The following is a 21247-nucleotide window of genomic DNA, read 5'->3' as shown; positions in this document are numbered from 1 at the left end:
GCTGCTTTCTTTAAAATAAGCATTTAAATTGAAGTATTACATAGAATCTAAAAAATTTTACAAATCACTAAGTGTGCAACTTGATTACTGTAAAGTGATCACCTTGTGTAATTACCACTCAGAAATAAAAAGTATAATATTATACACCCAAAGCTGCCTTTACAGCACTCTCCTATGTTCTAGAGAGTTTACTGATTTACCTTCCATATGTAGTTCTGTAGTCCACCTGGAATTGATTTTGTATACAGTATACAGTAAGAGTCAAGATTCATTTTTCCTCCCGTATGGATATCCAGTTGACTTACTATCATTTATTGAAGAACCTCTTTTTCCACACCATTATTTAACTACTTTTGTCAGAAATCAGGTAGTGTCAATGTATTTGTGGATCTGTTTCTGGACTCCCTATTCTGTTCCAGTGTACAATTTATCTATTCTTTCACTAATACCAGACACTGTTTTAATTACTGTAGCTATATAGTAAGTCTTGATATTTGAGAGGATAAGTTCTTTAACTTTTTTCTTTTCATCATAGTCTTGGCTATTCTAGACTTTTTTTTTTTTTTTAATTCACTTGTATTTATAGACAGAGAAAGCAAGCAGGGGCTGGGGGACAGAGGAGAGGGTGAGAGAAACCCAAGCAACTCCACACTGAGCACAAAGCCTGAGGCCGGTTTTGATCTCACAACCGTAAGATCAGACCTGCACCAAAACCAAGAGTTGGACGCTCAACTGACTGGCCACCCAGGCACCTCTAGTCTTAGCTGTTCTTTGTCCTGTTTCCATATAAATTATAGAACTGGCTTGTCAATTTTTGTACACATAATCATTCATTAAATTTATTCCTAGATATATGATCTATTCTGATGCTATTCAAAATGGTGTTTTTTAAAATTTTATTTTCTAATTATTTGGGATTGTTTTTTAGAACATTAAATTTTTATTTATATTGACCTTGTATTCAGGAATGCTGCTACATATATTCTAATAGCTTATTTGTAAATTCTTTTGAATTTTCTGCATATGCAACCATGTCAATGGATGAATAATTAGTTTTATTTTTTCCTTTCTAATTCTTCTTTTTTTTTTTTTTTAAAGATTTTATTTATTTATTTGACAGAGATCACAAGCGCAGAGAGAGAGGAGGAAGCAGGCTCCCCACTGAGCAGAGAGCCTGATGTGGGGCTCGATCCCAGGACCCTGGGATCATGACCTGAGCCAAAGGCAGGTGCTTTAACCCACTGAGCCATCCAGGTGCCCCCCCCCCCCCACTTTTTAAGATTTATTTGAGAGAGAGGGCACGCATGCGAGGCAGTGGGGGGAGGGGCACAAGGAGAGGGAGAAAGAATCTCAAGCAGATTGCTGATGGAGTCTAGCACAGGGCTTGAGCTCACAACTCTGAGATCAAACCTGAACTGAAACCAGGAGTTGGATACCTAACAGACGGCGCCACCAAGGTGCCCCTCCTTTCTAATTCTCACTATGTCTCCTCCCCATCCTACACTACACTAGCTATACTTGCAGTCTGATGTTAAAATGAAGAGACAACATGCATAATAATCTCACTCCTGATCTCAAGGGAGAGCTTACAGTGTTTTACCACTAAATATGATCTTATTTATGTTTTTTGTAGATAATCTTTGAATTATTCATGAACAGGTACTGACTTTTCTCAATGGTGTTTTCTACACACATGAAGGATGTCCCCCCTTTATTCTATTAATGTGGTGAATTAGCACAGATTAATTTTTAAATGTTAAATGATTTTTAATATTAAAACCCACATTCCTAAAATAAAACTAACTTGGTTGTGATGTATTATGCTTTTTATATGTTGTTGGACTCATTAGCTAATATCTTCTTCAGGAGTTTTGCATTACTCTACATGAAACAGACTGGTTGGTCTTTCCTGGAATGTCGTCGTAGGTTTAGATATCAAAGTCATGCTGGTTGCACAAAATAAACTGGGAAGTGTTCCTTTTTTTTTTTTTTTTTTTTTAAATTTGTTTGACAGACAGAGATCACAAGTAGGCAGAGAGGTAGGCAGAGAGAGAGGGAGGAAGCAGGCTCCCCGCTAAGCAGAGAGCCCAACTTGGGGCTCGATTCCAGGACCCTGAGACCATGACCTGAGCTGAAGGCAGAGGCTTTAATTCATTGAGCCACCCGGGTGCCCCAGAAGTGTTCCTTTTATTGCATCTTTCCTCTGCCAGAGTTTTATATACACTGATAATTCCTCCTCAATCTCCATATATTTGGAGGAATTCCCTGGGCCTACAGTTTTTTTTTTTTAAGATTTATTTATTTTAGAGAGAAAGAGAGGGAGAGAATCTCCAGCAGACTCCCTGATGAACGTAGAGCTGATACAGGCTCCATCTCATGATCCTGAGATTATGACCCTGAGCTGAAATCAAGCTGGGTGCTTAACTTACTGAGCCACCCAGACATCCCCCTTGTGAGAAAGATTTTAATATGAATATGATTTCTTTAATACATATAAACCTATCGGATATTCTATTTCTTTCTTGACTTTATTTATTTAAATTCAGTTAACATATAGGGCATTATCAGTTTCAGAGGTACAGTTCAGTGATTCACCGGTCTTATATAATATCCAGTGCTCATTATATCAAGTGCTTTTCAAGGAATTTGTTCATTCCAAAGTTTTTACTTTATTGGCATAAAGCTGCTCACAATATCATCTTACTTTTTTATTTTTTTTTAAGAGAAGGGGAGTGAGGAAGGGGTAGAGAAAAAAGGAGACAGACAGAATCTTAAGCAAGCTCCATGATCAGCATGGAGCCAGACGCAGGGCTCGATCTCACAAGCCCAAGATCATAACCTGAGCAGAAATCAAGAGTCAGACACTTAACTGACTGAGCCACCCAGGTGTCCCTCATCTTACTTTAAAAATATATATATATGTCTTGAGGATTTTTTTATTTGTAATTTGTGCCTTTTTTGCTCTAGATTTGGCAAATTTCTTTCGTGCAAAATTAGCTTTAATGCTTTGCTTACCTTGGGGTACCTGCTTTTACTTACATTTTAGGCTATATTATTAGATTGCTGATATCTTTAGGAAGGTTTAAAAGACAATTCCTCTGGCATTTCCTTGTTTCTAGTGAAAAAGCTGCCTGAATAACCCAAAATATCAAATTGCAAATAATAATTCTCAAAAGATTTTTATTTTAATTTCTGTTCTAAAACTTTTTATTTCCCAATTTCCACTCATGACCCTTCTAATGGAGCCCAATTCAAAAAAAGCTTATAAGCCACCATTAGTAGTATTTTTAACTTTGTTAAGAATTAACCTCTTAGACCTTCAAGTAGGATTTTCCAACTCTGAGGCTAATGAGAAGTTTGAAAAAAGCTGGAAAATTTAAGCCTTTCAAGTATAAATACTGTTTTATTAAATTCTAATTTATAAGTATTGTCTTCTAGGGGAAAGAAACTTTGATAGACTTTCTGGTAGTTTGCTTACCGGAAAACCTCAAGGGGAGCAAAGACAGTAGCAATGATGTCCCCAGAATGAGGCAACAATGTCATGGAGGTAATTGAGATTTGGACAGTCCAAGCAAAGCGCAGAATCACATCCTCTATGATGGCACAGTAGTAATAGGCCTAAGGAATAATAAGCAAAGTGAGTACACTTCCCATTATGTTTCTCACCAATAAGCACATCTATCACAGCAACAAGAGTCACGTATGTCCCACCAATAAGCACAGGTTAAAGAGGAAAAATGATTTTTATTTTATTTTCTATTTTAGAAAAATCTCACTAATTTATATTCTTAAATAAGTACAATAACAAAATGAAGTTTTATTGAATTTCATTAATTACTTAACTACTATATTTTATTCTCATACTGTATGCCAGGCTCTCTTCTAAACTCCAGAAATATAAACCAGATGAGATCCTTGATCTGATTGAGATTATATATTAATATGTACAACATATGCTAATAAAGACTCAAGAGCAAAACGATTAGCAGATTAACTGTGTTATTTGCACTTTTATTTTCATATTACCTTACTCTGCATTTGAAGGAGTTTTACCTTTTTTTTCAAGGTTGTTAAATAAAATGAAGCTTGGATATCACAAACATGGGTTGAATTTAAGGAATGTACTATTTTTACGTGGGAAAGACCGCATTCAAATTCTTATAGGTACTAGTATCCACTATTTAGGAGTCCAGTTTTAGCTACACAAAAGTTTCAAGTATACAAATTGCCAGCAGACTAGAACTGTAATTCATGGATTTGTTTCTTATTAATCTCTGGATAATTAGCTCTTTAAATATATGTATTTAAAGGTTGTGAGATCTTATGGAAACTAGAACTGCCATGTATTTATACCATTGCATTTTTTTTTTAAATAACAAAGCAGTATTAGTCATGTTAGAAGGCTATAAACAACAACAAAAAAGAGCAGTCCCCTTTCCCACTTCTCTTCTCATTCTCTAGGCACAAACAATTTCAGGATTTATAGCTATCTCTCCTAGTATTTATCCTCCATATTTCTAAATAATGTGTGTATATTGGCATATCTTGATTAATCAATTGGAGATGTTATCCACTGCTGATTAGGATGAATTTTTGTGAAGATTTTAACATACTTACATACCCTCCCTGTTTTTTCCCCCATCCATCCAATACAGTGATAATGCAGTTTTTGGATAAATTCACATCCAGTGAACTCATCAGTGAAGAACTGCAATTTCTTGTTACTTTAAGTCAGTCTTAACATGATCCACAGTTGACTATGCAGGAGCTGATGTTACCAAAAATGTGAAAGTCTTGGGAGGAATACACTTAACGTGAGGACCAGAGACATAGAAAAATGAAGTTTTAATATGGAGATAACAAAAATACTCCCTGGACCAGGATGTGGTACTCAGAAATACATACTATTAATCCCTAGGAACTGGGATTTCACTGTGTTGTTAATTTTTAAATGAAGCTTCACCGGACTCCACCAATAGCTTTCCTTCCCTTTTTGTGTAAATGAATTTTATTCCAGTATTTTTCTTTCTAAGATTAAAAGGGATGTGGCGATCCAGCAGAACATTTTTCTTATAAATCTGCAAATTATAATGTAGGAAACCATATACTGCATTTCCTAGGGTCATGAAAATATGCAATAAGGAAACTGAATGAAAAACTATCCACTAATTTAATTACACAGAAGCCAATATGTTAGAACTATTTAAAAGGAGGCATGGATTAACATTTATATGAAAATATGAACAGTTTATCTAAGCAATCAGCATGAGAAGTAAATGTATTACATTGTTCAGTAAGGCAAGAACAATGTAAGGAGCAATAAGGCATAACATTCTGGTGCGCACAAAAGGACCATAATTTACCTGAACTCATGTCTGCTCTCTGACTTGTACTTGACATTACCGATTTTCTTACTTTCTTTAAAAAAAAAAAGTTTTTTGTAAAGTAATTTCTATACCCAATGAAGCTTGAATCTACAACCCTGAGATCAAGAGTGGCATGCTCTAACAACTGAGATGCCCCCTGATTTTCTTTTCAAATGAGATTTATAAAGATATGTTCTAGTCTGTTGTTGGTCATATGTTCTAAATCTGCACATTGGGATTATTGCTATAGCTTATGTAACAAATGATCAGTATAAATTAATACCCTTCTTTCTGTCTTCATTTGCTTATCTAAAGTTACCTGACATATCATTCTTTGTATGACTCTCCTACTTTAGTCCTCACTTTATTAAAACAGCTTTCACTATTCATCAACTGAATATTACGTATTCACACACTTTTCAAAGTGTAGTTTTGAGGTACTGGGGACATTCTGTCATAGTATGAATTATTAGTGACCCAATCTATATATCCCTCCTCATCACAGAATTTCAGAACTGGGAAAGGATCAAGAGATTATCTGGTAGAAGAGAATATACTATAGTAAAGTTGCCTAAAGTTATGTAGCTAATTTAGTGAGACACCTGAGATCAAAATTCACTTACCAGGATTCCTAGTTGATTGTTAAATTTCTTTTATTATCTGAGTAATGATACTTTTGGTCTCTTTTTAATTTAGGCTCTCTTATCCTTTTATTCATATATAAATAATTCCTAAGGAATTATCCATATATCTTCAGATTGGCACTTTTGTCCTCTTTTTAATTTAGACTCTTTTATCCTTTTGTTCATATATAAATAATTCGTAAGGAATTATCCATACATTTTCAGCTTGGCACTTTACTTTAACAAAAACTGGCTGAAATAAATGAAAAGGGACACCTTCTTGACGTACCAAAGATTCAGGCACTTCCTTTCCTTTGTGCTTTCATAGCACTGCTGACTCAGTCAAGTGTTAATTTAGTCATTCCACAAATATTAAGTCTACTATATGCTAGGAACTATGCTGGGTAGTGAGGGATATGGATACCTAAACAGTTAATTATAAAACAATGTGATAACTGCTATAACAGAAGTTCGTAGAGGCTAAAATGGAATTAGGACAAATGGCTAAATATGCTTAGAAAAAGAAAGGCTTTTTAGAGATTGTAATCCTTGAACTGACTTTTTAAGAGGAGGAACTGGAGAGGATGTGGAGAAAAAGGAACCCTCATGCACTGCTGGTGGGAATGTAATTGGTGTAGTCAACTGTGGAAAACAGTATGAAAAAAAAGAAATAGAAAGACCATATGATCCAGTAATTCCACTTGGTATTTACCCAAAGAAAATTAAAACAGTAATTCGAAAAGATATCTGTACTCCTTTGTTTTACTGTAGCATTATTTACAACAGCCAAGGTATGGAAGCAATCGAAGTGTTCACTGATAGACAAATGACTAAAGAAGATGTATATATATTTACACACACAATGGACTATTACTCAGCTATAAAAAAGGATGAGATGCTGCCATTTGCAACAACATGGATGGACCTAGAAGGCACAATGCTAAGTGAAATAAATCAGAAGATAAAGACAAATACCACATGATTTCATTTATATGTGGAATCTAAAAAGCAAATTAAGAAACAAAAAGTAGAAACAGACCCACAAATACACAGAACAAACTGATGGTTGCCAGAGGGGTGGGGGGGTAAAGAAATGGGCAAAATGGGTAAAGGGGGGTGGAAGGATATAGGCTTCCAGTTATGAATTAAGTTACTCAGTTGAAAAGTACAGCACAGGGAATATATAGTCGATGGTACTGAAACAGTGCTGCATGCTGACAGATGGTAGTTACACTTGGGAGTGCAACATAACACAGAGTGCTGAAGTATTATGCTGTACACCTGAAACTAATGTAACACTCATGCCTCAACTATACTTCAATTGAAAATAAATAAAGAATTAAAAAAAAAAGAAGGAACAGGAGTTTGCAAAGCAGGCAAAGAATAGAGGGAATGTGAGACAGTGAATTGCATGTTCAAAATTAGGTCATAAATTATAGCAAGTTATTTATTCCTCTACTCTAGACTTTATTGCATTGTATTATAATTTGCTGGCTTATCTGTTTTATATAGTTTATGGCCTCTTTGAGAACTACAACTTTGTTTTTATTTTCTATAGTGCCCAGCATATAGTAAAAACCTGATTATTTTTGCTGACTGAATGAATTAGTATTTTTTGGCGATTAGTTGCTTTTTCTCAATGTATTGGGTTGGGATTAGGTATGCATCATAACAGGAGCTGGCTGGTGATATACAGGAGTTGTTTTTAAAACAAATAATAAGCATGCTTTGTACATACTTTTTGGGGGTATACAATCTCTTCCCGGAGAAAGGTGTTTTCTCCAGCATTCTTATCAAAGAGACCCCAGTCCATCTTCAGATCCCAGATGAGGGTATAGCAGGAACTGATGATACAAAACACAATCCAAAGGTAAAAGAATACCATGGTGTCTGAGTGACCTCGTTCTGAAGAAAGAAACGGGAAAGGTAAAAGAAAATTGAGAGATTTAAATAAAATTCCTCATTAAACAAAACTAATTTAAAAAAACAGACTCTGTATACAGCTCCATAAAGGAACTAAGATTTTAAACAAACTTCCCTAGTAGAAACACTGTCTAACAGAAGTTAAATAGTACCTCCAATTCTCCTGAAATACAAAGTAATCATCAAACATTTACCAAATATATAAAATTTGTACAAATGTGTATTTGGAGTTTTGGAGGCTCCATAAAAATGAATACATAAAAACCCAAATAACTGCAATGAAGTTTTGAGTATTACAAAAGATGTCATTTTAATTTTTGCCATCAGGTGGCAGATTAGGGTCAAAGATGAAAAAAAAATTATGAAATACCACTAATAAGAAATGTGCTACATTTGCTTCAAGAAATTCTTGGATTGTTTTTACTTTAAAACACTTCCTTTATACTTAGATCTTGTCTATACTTATTGTGAAGGCAGATACTTTTAATTCCAGATTAAATGCCAGAAAGCAACAGAATGATTATCCTTATGGACATATATGAAAGCAAATTTCTCTCAAATCACAAAGCAAAGCATAGTATTTTTGCTTTTTTTACAGCTTGTTTATAGATACAAATGCTGGGAACACTATAAAGTATACTAAATCAGAATAATAAAAATAACTTGTATATGTAGTTATATAATTTAGTATTTTTTACTCTTAAGTCCTTCATATATTCTCTAGTAAAATTCTTCTTTAGTAAGCTTGAGTCATCATTTTTGTATTCCCTGTTATTGTGCAGGATATAGGTATTAATGTGGTCCTCAATTAACAAGAAAAAGGTTTGAAACATCTAATTCAAAAAAGTTTAAATTTTGGTTAGTTTCCCAAAGGCATAGAAAATAAAGGATGTATCATGCCTTATCCACATACTTTCTATTAAAATAAGTTAAAGTCCTTCCTATTAAAACAAGTGTTTATTAATCATTTTTAGGTATTAAAAGTGTTAAGTACCGTATGATTCAAAGGCACCCTTTAGAAATTTATAATATAGTTAAGTGGAAATAGCCATTTGTTACTGATGATAAATTTGAGCTCAAAATGAAGTATAAACAAATCACTATGAGAACATCAAGAAGAATGGGAATGTTTCCAACAGTAGGAAATAAAAGGAAGTAGCATTTGAGTTACTTGTAGAAGGATGAATAAACAGTGTTGCAGAAGTCAGGCAGATGAGGCAAGGACATTCAAAGCTGAAGGAAGATAATGAAAAGGAAGGTGGTTGGGAGAGTACAAGGTGTGTCTAAGGAGCTGCAAACAATCTAAATCTAGTTTGGGTGCCATATGGAGGATATAAGAGAATGGGTGTGATTTAAAATGAGTCTGGAAAGGACATTTTGGGTCTGACTATGGAATGACTCTTGGTACTCAGGATCTTATCTGTATTTTAGAAAAAATAATTAAGCTGGCAAGTTGCTTGCATCAGAATTACTTAGCTGATTTAAAAAAAATATGGGTATGTTATAGTTTCTAGTATTAATCAGTTCATACAAGCTCTTAAGAACTGTTATATTTTCAGAACTAAGCTGACGGTTAAATACAATTATTAAAATTTAATTATATAAACTTACAATTAAACAAAGGTAATAAAAACTCTATTTTACTACATTTACTACATTTTACTACAAATTAATTTTACTACATTTTACTTTAATTCACTTTTTAAAAAATTTACTTTAATTTACATTTACTTTAAATTTTACTACATTTTACTACATTTACTACATTTTACTACAAATTAATTTACTAAATTTTGCTATTACCCTTTTAAGGTTATGTATGTTTTTTGGTATCTGTATGATAGAACTATTATATAATGCTGTGCTACTGTACATCTTTTCCCAACATTCAATATAATCTTAGTAACTTATAGAAGTATTTACACCATGGAAGTCAACAGACACTGCAGATCAGTATCTCCTAGCCCTCCTCCTACCTAAGAGCTGGTTTGTTAAAAATGTTAGCCCATCACTGTTCAGCTTCTTCTGGAAAGTCAGCGGTTGGACATAAAAACCAATATTTTTTCAGTGGTCCACAAGTGATGTGATACAAGTGACCAGTCAAGTTCAGATATAAACACATTTTCAGGTTTGAACTATTTTCATAAAAACTTCTTCACCAAAAGTAAATTGGGTTGAGTATTTATTTATACTATAATACTGTATCACATAAATAATAAGTTCAAAGTCCTAACAAAACAGTTACTATCTAGTTTAGTTGGATGTGTTATGATGTTTACTTCATTCTGTAGATAGACACTGTCTAGCTGAGTAGAATTATTCAATAATTAGTATCATAATTGCATTAAAAAATCTTAGAACTTATCTACTAAGGGTTGCAAAGAAAATTACCAAGCAAATGTAGCACCTTAATAAAATTCAGTGTTCTCATATTTTCAAAACAAGATCAACACAAAGAGGTAAAGAAAGTAACTTAACTGTAAATTATATTTGCAATTCTTTTTAAAAAAATGAATGCTTACTATGAGCCAGGCATTTCATACATATTCTCTCATATAGTTTTCACAACAACAAACCATTATTTTGTTTGCTAGTAAAAGAAATGAAATTAGACTAAAATAATAGATACATTCAGCAAAAGGTTAAAAAATGAGTATTTCTCAAGTAAGTATAGGTAACATCAAGTGTTATTACTGAAAGCTGATATCCTTTTCTAATTACTAAAGAAATCATCAAGTTCAAATTATTATTAAAAGGAGATTGTGGGGGGTGGAGTTCAAAAGAAAGAATTAACCAGGAAACAAAAATCAATATGCTTGTTTTCTTTAATGTGTTCTAAATTTTAATACAAGTTCTATTCTTAGAGTAGAATTCTTAAAATGGTACAGTGAGTCACCTGCCTTCCTCCTTTCTAAGCTCGTATTATTTCCATGAAATTTCTATGAAACACATACAGGCCTTCACTGACTTCAAAAAGCAAGTATTTCAACAGAATATTTTGGAATAAATAGTGCTTTATCTTACTTTTTCAAATAATGATTAGTGTATACCCAGTCTACATGTGTTACATTTTGGTCTCTTTTTAATTATTACCCTTACTTGATCTTTCCCATCTCCCAAATGAGGAGAGCTTCTCCCTGAAATCATCTGCCTTTATTGGGATTCAGGGGATGTACTGGAAAGATATTATCACTTTAGGCAAGCAATTACATCTAATTCTCTCTTGGCTACCTCTGGTAGCCCACTTTAGTGATGTTCAGAATCAGAGAAAATCAAGTCATTGCTATTCCACCCTAAGCTTCTATTACACACCTGTCATGTTAGAAGCATAATTCATAAAAGAAGTATTTATGGTAATGGTATCTGCTGAATGTAAAACAAATAGAAATAAGCTTCTTAAAGTTTTGTACCCATGGTTACCATAGGAGGGATAAAGCAAAATAATGTATTAGGAAAAGTGCTAAGAGAGAAACCAGAAAGATTACATATGAAGATCATCTATAACCACATTTTGGGGAAGATATTTTTAAAATGAAAATAGTGGCATTGTATAAAGAGAAAGTGAATGGTTCCCTTTTCAAACAAAACCTTTCTACTCTGATAACAGTTTACTAGTTTCTAATCTGAAATTAAATTAAAAAAATAAAATGGACTAGACACGGTTTTCAAAGCCCAAACCTATACAGGTAAGCTAAGTTATGAATGAGTGTGTTATCTAGCAAATCTTAGTTCTATTCCCATGACCTAAAAAGCATCAAAACACTGAATAACAAGATTAATATGGTTATCTAAAAATGGATATAGATATTCCTCTGATCTTTAGGGTGTTTTAGTTAAAATGTGAGGTCGGTCACATGTATTATATGTCCTCAGGTGATTATCATATTTATCCTAAGAACAGGCAAGAAAGACATTATTATTCCCATTTTATAGTTAAGAAAGCTTAATTTCAGAGAGACAGTAAGTGAAAAGATAACTGGATTTGAAGTAGGAAGATCTGGGTCTGAATCTAGACTCTGCCTCTTTCCAACTCCGTAATTATAGAAAATTCATAATTTAAAATGATTGAGACAAAAATAGAAATCATTAGGCCTAAAGATAAATGAAGAAATTAGAAATGGGAATCTTTATCCAATGAACTTTTTTGTACTAGACAGCTTTATTTTTCTATATCTGTCTCAATTCTAAAATGAAAAGACAGTCCACAAAACTACGAAGAAACATTAAAAAATATTTCTAAGGTATGTGAAAAATAATTTAAATACTATACATATATTACTTCATATGATATATAAAATTTATGTTTATAGAAAAAGACAGAGGTACTTAATGAAGGATGCCTGATGAAGGAAGTTAAGATTATTAAAGGGACTCACTTTTAAAACTTTAGGTATTTCTGTATTATTTGAATTTCATTTTTATAGTGATATATACACATCCATGTTTTACTTGTATAATTAAAAGGAAAAGTAGGCTAAAGAAAATAGTTGCTATTAGGGTAGTGATATTTTCCCAGGACCCTGTGATCATGACTTGAGCCAAAGGCAGATGCTTAACTAACTGAGCCATCTAGGCAGCCCTGCTATATTTTTTTCATAATAAGAAAATACTACACAGGAATTCACTTATTCATGCAACAGATATTTAGTGTCTATTATAAGCTGCATTGTTTACCTTATGGTTATAATATTTAAGATTAACTCAAAAGAAAAATTTTATTTCTATATTCCACAAACATGGTGAATGCCTATTAGGTAACCGGCATATTTTAGAGAATGGGGATGGATATACTGAAGAAATACTAAGGGCTAAGGGTAAAAGAAGAGATATGAAGTAAACAAAAAGATAATGTATAAGTACAACTGTAGAACTGTGCATAACAGAGGGATCAATAAACCAGGCTTTCAGGAGCGATAACAGCCAGGAAAGACTTCCTGAAGGAGGTACTACTTAAAGAGAAACATGTAAAATTCATTTTTTTTTTTAAAGAGTGAGAGAGAGCATACACGAGTGGTGAGGGGGGGCAGGAGAGGGAGAGAGAGAATCCTAAGCAGGCTCCACACCCAGCATGGAGCCCAATGTGGGGCTCAATCGCACGACCCCGATACCATAATCTGAGCTGAAATCGAGTCAAATGCTTAACCAATTGAGCCACCCAGAAGCCCCTAAAATTAATAGTATATTTTATTTAAACTAATATACCTAAAGTGTTATTTTAATAATATAAAATTATTGAGAGCTTTTACATTCTTTTTCTCATAAGTCTCCAAAATCCATTTTGTATTTTGCAATCCATCTCAGTTTTGCCTAGGTACATTTCAAGTGCTCAGTAGTTATATGTACCTAGTAGCTCCTAGTAACTATATTACTAAGTAGTGCAGTGCTTGGAGAGCAGAAGAGTTGGAGGGATAAAGACTGAAAGTGGTGTACTAATAAATAAGGAGGCTGTTGTAGTAGCCTGGTGAGAAATGATGAGGACTAAAATTGGGTAGAAGTACAAGGTATAGGGAGGTCAGGTAAAAAAAAAGGAACTACTACTGGCAGGAATTGGTGAATTTTGAGGTGAGATAAAGGGTAGAGTCAAGGACAACTCATAGTTTAACCTGGGTAGCTGGGCAGCAAAGGGCCGTGAACCAGTAAGATAGAAAATAACATGGGCCTGAAGAAGGGTAAGGGAGAAAAAAAGAGTTAATTTTGAACATGCTGGCTTTAGGGTCCTATGAGACACTGAGATGGAAAATGTTCAGGAGTCAAACAGAAACAGAAATAAGAACCTAACATACAGATTTGGGAGTCACATATATATAAGACAGTGGTTGAACCCATTTTGGAACCACCAAAATAAATACCTTCTATGAAAAGGGTAAGGCAATCAGAAATAGAAGTTGTCCATTTACACTGCATTTGACTAAATTTGGTTGTATTTATCCTGTTTCTTTACACCAAAGATCCAAAGAAATGAGAGCTCTTTCAAACATTACAGTTTCTCCTTATCTCTTTCAAAATATAAATTCTAATGTTTCTATATTTTAAAATATAGATTCTATATTTTATATTCCTTCAAAATATAAATTCTAATGTTTCTATATTTCAAGATCTTAAAATATATTTACATGATTATACAAAGTTATTGTGGCTGTAGGAATAGAGACAGCGAGGACAGGCAGACTACTGTTTTGAGATGTAAGAATGAGAAAAGAAAAGAGTCTTCTAGATGGCTTAACAAAATAAGGGAAGTCTTTTTAGGGTCAGAGACTCTTGAGCATGTACATAGGCTGCAGGAAAGGAGCTAGTAATGATGAAGAGATTGAAGACTTGGAAAAGAAAAAGAATGACTGCCTGAGCGAGATCCTGAAAGAGACAGAAAGAAATTGAGGTCAGGGCCTTTAGGAGGGAAACACAGTTACCCAAGACTGGGAAAAAGTCTGCTAAATTAAACTGAGGGCAATGCCTGTGTTTTACTTTTTAATTTTCTACACAATACCTTACCTTCCAACAGATTTGGGGAAGGTAACATGATTTCTGGGCATACTTCATATACAGTGAATCTCTGAAAACTTGTAAGAAGCTGAATATAAGGGCACCTGGATGGCTCAGTCCATTAAGCATCTGACTCAATTTCGGCCTGAAAGACCCCTGCCCTGGAAAGTCCCCTCCCCTGGAAGATAGATAGGATAACTAACCGCTTGTTTGCTTTTCTGTGAACCGCTGGCTTTTAGGCGTAGATTAGGTTATTAATTGCGTGACTAATTGCTCTTTTGCCCTTCTGTAACTGCTTGGCTTATAGAAATAATAGAAGACGCCATGATGGCATTCCTACCTTCCCCCTTCTTGTTCCCCCTCCCTGCCTCTCTCCTCCCGCGCACGGGCCCTCAGAACCAATCAGCTTGTTCCCCCTTCCCGCCTCTCTCTTCCGTGCGAGCGGGTCCCCAAAGCCAATCAGCAAACTCCACATATGCCTTTTTCAAAAGTTCTAACTGTCAACCAATCAGTTGCGCCCCACCCAAAACTTGTTTGTACCTGTCTATAAAAACCCTGCACCACCCCAGCCAGGTGTGCTCAGCTAGCAGGAGCTGCTGACCACCCGCAGGCGCGCGCTGACCACCCGCAGGCGCCTGCGTAACAATAAAGAACCTCTTGCTGATTGCATCCAGTGGCAGTGTTGGATTCTTGGGTAAGGGGATCCGCGGGTCTTTCAGGCCCAGGTCATGATCTCGGGGTTGTGGGATTAAGCTGGCGTTGGGCTCTATGCTGGGTGTGGAACCCGCTTAGGATTCTCTCTGTCCTTTTCCCTCTACCCACCCCCAAAAAAGAAAAAAAAAAAAGCTGACTATGAAAAATTTAAATAACAGACATACACATTTATGAGGAATTTGTTTCATAAGAGCTAAAAATAAACTCCTTATATCTTCCTTGTCCTTTAGATACAATCTTTTTTTTTCCCCTTTAAGATTTATTTATTTATTTTGAGAGAGAAAGAGCGTGGTAAGCAAGGAGAGGGGTAGAGCTACAAGAAAACTCAAAAAAATAATTCAGTGATCTCAGGAATAAAATTAATGAACAGGAATATTTTACAGAAGAGACTGAAAAATCTAAAAAAAAGTACTGAACAAATTCTGGACCTGAAGAGTTCAATGAATGAAATGAACAATTCATTGGGAATATAACAGATCATATGGGACAAGATAATTAGCAAGCTTGACAACAGAAATATAGAAATAATTCAGGTAGAAGAGGAAAGAAAAATTTTTTAAAAATGAAGAAACTGTAAGACAGTTATCTGAATCCATTGGAAAAGCTACCATTAGGAAAAAAAAAAGCCACTATTAGAATAATGGGAATCCCAGAAGGAGAAAAGAGGGAGAAGGGAACAGAGAATACATTTAAAAAATAATAGCTGTTAGTAATAAAAAAGTGACATAATATTCTTCATTTAAAGAATAAAGGAGAAAAATCTCAATACCAATGGATGCAAAAAAAGCAGTTGATAAAACTCAATGATAGTCTGTGATTAAAAATCTCTTTTCAAAGGGAAGAATAGAAGGGAACATCATTATTCTGATAAGGGTACCAAAAAAATCTCCAGTAAATTTTATACTTACTGGTAAACTATTAAAGATTTTCCCCTTGTGATTTGTAAATAAAACAAGGATGCTAATAATTCTATTTTTTAAGCAGCATTTTACTGGAAGTCATACTTGGTGCAATAAGTAAGAAAAATAAAATATCTGAAGAGAGGACATAAAATGGACTTTGCTGGCAATGTGCTTGTGTATATAGAAAATGTAAAATCTATACATTATCTATCAGAATTGATACATGAATTTATCAAGGTTACTGGGTAGATCACTATCCAAAACCAATTTTACTTCTATATTCCAGCAATCAATCAATCAATAAAATAAAATTTTGAAAAGATGAGAAAAATAAAAATAAAAAACAAAAAATAATAGTTGAGAAACTCCCAAACCCAGAGAATGAATTGGATATTCAGGTCCTTGAGGCTAATACAATATTTATCATCTCAACACTAAAAGACCTTCTCCAAGACTATTACATTACAACTGTCAAAAGTCTATGGACACTGGGAAGAGATGTGCTATGGTGAGTGCTGTGAACTACGTAAACCTGTACCCCTGGTGCTAATAATACATATATGTTAATTAAAAAAATTAAAAATTAAAAAAAAAAACAGTCAAAAGTCAATGATAAAGAATTCTGAAGATTGCCAGAGAGAAAAAGACAGTAGCTACAAAGTTATCTCCACTTGTTTATCAGCAGATTTCCCAGCAGAAACTATGGGCAAGGAGACCATGGAATGACATATTCAAAATAAATGAAATATAAAATTGCCATCTAGGAACACTACTCAGACAAAATTATCCTTCAGATACGAAGCAGAAATACAGCCTCTCTCGGATAAATAAAAGCTGATGATGTTCACCACTAGACCTGCCTTACAAGAAATTTTAAAAGGAACTCTTGAAGCTAAAACAGAAGTACACAAAATTAATTAAGATGACAGTCATACAATACTGTAGCTCTTTTTTTTTTAACTTTTTAAAAAAAAGATTTTATTCATTTGACAGAAAGAGATCACAAGTAGGCAGAGAAGCAGGCAGAGAGAGGAGGAAGCAGGCTCCCTGCTGAGCAGAGAGCCTGATGCGGGCCTTGACCCCAGGACCCTGGATCATGACCTGAGCTGAAGGTAGAGGCTTTAACCCACTGAGCCACCCAGGTGCCCCAACTCTTTTTTAGAACAGTATATTAAGCTCTTAACTATAGCACAAAAATTAAAAGAACATTAAAAATAACTATAGCCACTATAATTTGGTATCAAAATCACAGCATTAGAAGAGTTAACATGTGATATTAAAAATATCAAAGGGGAAGAGTAAAAGGTTGAAAACTTTAAAGGTAAATGAAGATAAATTGCTATCCCCAGAGAAAGGATTATTTTATCTATGAGACGTTACATGCATACCTCAAAGCAAAATTTTACAGCAGAAACAGGAAACAAACAAACAAAAGGAGTGGATTGAGCAAATCACCTTGGAAAACTAACTTATAAAGGTAGACACAAAAAGGGAAAAAGAAACAATGGAGAAACAAAATAACCAGAAGGCAAAGATAAAATGGCAGAGGAAATCCTGACACATTAAGGAAGAAATAGACAACATTACAATAATTGTTGCGGACTTCAATACATGGCTATCTGCAATGAACAAATTGGCTTAACTGGAATTAAACCACACTTTAGAAAAATGGACTTAATAGACATATACAGAACATGCAACCAAGACCAAAATATACATTCTTCTCAAGTACATAATAGAATATGCCCCAGGACAAACCATGATAGGCAATAAAACAAATCATAGTAAAAAGAAATTTTTTCCCCAAATTATATAAAATTTAAGAAGACCGAAATCATGCCAATTTTCTTCTCTAACCTCAATGGTATGAAACTAGAAATCAACAAGAGGTTAGTGAGAAGATCTACAAGTATGTAGAAACTACGTAACACACTTTAAACAACCATTGGGTCAAAAAACAAATCAAAAGGGAAATAAAAAATTATCTTAAAACAAATGAAAATGAAAACAACCTATCAAATATTGCAGGATAAAGCCAAAAGCACTTTGGGGAGGAGAATTTATAATATGCATAAACTAAGAAATTAGAAAAAACTCAAATAAACAATCTGAAAGTAACACCTAAGGAACCAGAAAAAGAAGAACAAATTAAGCCCAAAGTTAGTTCAAAGAAAGAGAATATATTGTAAGAGCAGAAATAAATAAAATAAAGACCAGAAAAATAATAGAAAGGATCAATAAAACTAAAACCTGTCTTTTAAAAAAATAAAATTTATAAGGCTCTAGGTACACTAAGAGAAAAAGAGAAGACTTAGATAAATTAGAAATGAAAGAGGAGACATTACAATAGGTACTACCAAAAAAAAAAAAAGAATTGTAAGAGACTTCTATGAACATTTTATGCCAATAAATTATATAACCCAGAAGAAATGGACATATGTCTAGAAACCTATAACTTGCCAAGACTGAATCAGGAAGAAATAGAAAATCTGAATAGACTAATAGCAGATAAACAGATTGAATGAGTAATCAAAAAATTCCCAACACAGACAACTACTTCCAGGATAAGATAGTTTCACTGGAGAATTCTACCAAACATTCAAAGAAGAATTAACACGAATGCTCCTCAAACTTCCAATACAGCCGAGAGGAGGAAATACTTCCACACTCATGAAGTGAGTTCACACTCTATGAAGCCAGCATTACTCTGATACCAGAAACAGATAAGGGCACCACAAGAAAACTATAGACCAATGTTCTTGACGAATAATAGATATAAAAATCCTCAACAAAATATTAGCAAACTGAATTCACAAACACATTAAAAGGATTATACATCATGACTAAGTGGGATTAATCCCTGCAATGTAATAAGGATGGCTCAATATATACAAATCATTAATGTAATATACAAATCAATAAATGAAAGATAAAAATCACATGATCATCTCAAATAGATGCAGAAAAAGCAAAATACAACATCTTTAATGACAAGAAACTCTTCTTTAAAAAAAGATTTTATTTATTTGTCAGAGAGAGAGGTGGGGAGCACACACAGCATGGGGAGAAGCAGGCAGAGGGAGAAGCAGACTCCCTGCTGAGCAAGGAGCCCGGTATGGGACTCTATCCCAGGACCCTGGGATCATGACCTGGGCTGAAGGCAGACATTTAACTGACTGAGCCACTCAGGAGTCCCTTATGACAAAAACTCTTAACAGACTAGGTATGGCAGGTTACATACTTCAACGTGTAATGGCCATATACAACAAACCTACAGCTATCAATGGAGAAAAACTCAAAGTGTGTCTCCTAAATTCGGGAACAAGGCAAAAATGCCCACTCAAACCACTTCTGTTCAATATAGTACTCTAAGTCTTAGCTAGAGCAATTAGAAAGACAAAGAAATAAAAGGCATCCAAATCAGAAAGGAAGAAGTCATTATTTGCTGACCGATACGTAGAAAATCCCAAAGAATCAGTCAAAAAAGTGTTGGAATTTATTATAAATTTCAGTAAAGTAGCGAGATACAAAATCAATATACAAAAATCAGTGGCATTCTTTGACACTATGATAAAGAATGTGAAAAGAAATAAGGAAAACCAACCCATCTACAATACAGTTAAAACAATAAAATACTTATAAATAAATTTAACCAATGAAGTGACAATAAACAATTACATCATGCTATAATTATGTAATGTGATAATGCTACATCAGCAATCATATGCCAACACATATCAAAGTATATACCTTAAACCTGCAAAATGTCATACATCAAATTTATTCCATAAAAAAAATCAAAGTTAAAAAAAGACTAATGAGGGACAGATATATAGATCAACAGAACAGAACAGAGAGCTCAGGAACAGACTCACAGAAATATGCCCAACTGATTTTTGACAAAGGCAAAAAAGCAATTTAATATAGGAAAGATATCCTTTTGAGCAAAAGGTGCTGGGGCAATTATGAAGAGACATTCATAGGCAAAAATATGAACCTCAATCTGTCACATACCTTATATAAAAATTTACTCAAAATGGATCATGAATTTGAATATAAGACATAAAACTCTTAGGAAAAGAAAAACACAGAAAACCTACAGGATTTAAGGCTGAGCAAAGAGTTCTTGGATTTAAAACTGAAGGCATGATCCATAAAAGGAAAAAACCAATAAACTTAACTTTAAATTTACAAGTTTAATTTTTAAATTTAATTTTACCTTAAAAACTTTTGATTTGTATAAATAAAAAGACTGTATAAATGAAAAGACAAGCTGCAGACTGGGAGAAAAATATCTGCAAATATTATCCAGTGACTTGTACTCAAAATATACAAAGAACACTTGAAATTCAACAATTATAAAACAAATAACCCAATTAAAAAATGGTTGTGGGATCTGAACAGATACCTTACCAAAGAAGATACACAGATGGCAAATAAGTATCTGAAAAGATGCTCAACATCATACTGTCATTAGAAAATTACAAAGTAGAACAGCAATGAGATACCGCTATGCACCTAATAAGAGTGGCTACCCACCCCCCCCAACTGACCACCAAATGTTGAGAAGGATGTGATAAAACAAGAATTCTCATTCACTGCTGGTCGGAATGTAATATGGTCCAGCCAGTTTGGGAGACAGTTTGGCAGTTTCTTACAAAGCTAAATATAGTTTTACCATAATTGTACTCCTACATCAAGATGAAAAGTTATGACCAAACAAAACCAGCATGCTTACAGAAGATTTATTCATAACTATGAAAAACTGGAAGCTACTAAGATTCTCCTCAGGAGGTAAATGGATGAACAAAAGTGGTACATTCATACAATGGAACATTATTTAGCAATAAAAAGAAATGTGCTATCAAAACGTGAAAAGAAACCTAAAGAACCTTAAAGGCCTATTGCTAAGTGAAAGGAATCACTCTGAAAAGGGTACACATATACAAGAAACAGTGCAGAGGATCATAGGTGATGGGAGGGAAAAGAGAATGGAAAGAAATCAGAGAAGGAGGAAAACCATGAGAGAGTCTTAACTATAGGAAACAAACTGAGGGTTGCTGGAAGGGAGGTAGATGGGGGAGGAGGTAACTGGGTGAAGGACATTAAGGAGAGCACGTGATGTGATGAGGACTGGGTGTCATATGCAACTGGTGAATTACTGGACTCTACATTCTGGAAAAGGCACATCTATAGAAATAGTAAGATCAGTAGTTGCTCAGGGGGAGTAAAGAGGAAA

At 34.1% G+C, this 21247-nt stretch overlaps 1 protein-coding gene across 1 annotated transcript in view; it reads right to left on the bottom strand.

The window, feature by feature from the left end:
• The window catches only part of XPR1 (xenotropic and polytropic retrovirus receptor 1), a 250301-nt gene that overhangs the window by 10701 nt on the left and 218353 nt on the right, over positions 1–21247 (bottom strand). The window contains exons 12-13 of the mRNA XM_082701743.1: positions 7728–7894; positions 3479–3618 (exon numbers count right to left, since the gene is read on the bottom strand). Of these exons, the coding sequence (XP_082557869.1) occupies positions 3479–3618; positions 7728–7894 (307 nt within the window). The remainder of the gene's footprint in view (positions 1–3478; positions 3619–7727; positions 7895–21247) is intronic.

Source organism: Mustela nivalis (genome assembly GCF_964662115.1).
Source record: "Mustela nivalis genome assembly, chromosome: 16".
Taxonomy (NCBI): Eukaryota; Metazoa; Chordata; class Mammalia; order Carnivora; family Mustelidae; genus Mustela; species Mustela nivalis.
Note: the sequence above shows the minus strand (reverse complement) of the source record. Positions and strands in the feature narration are given on the sequence as shown.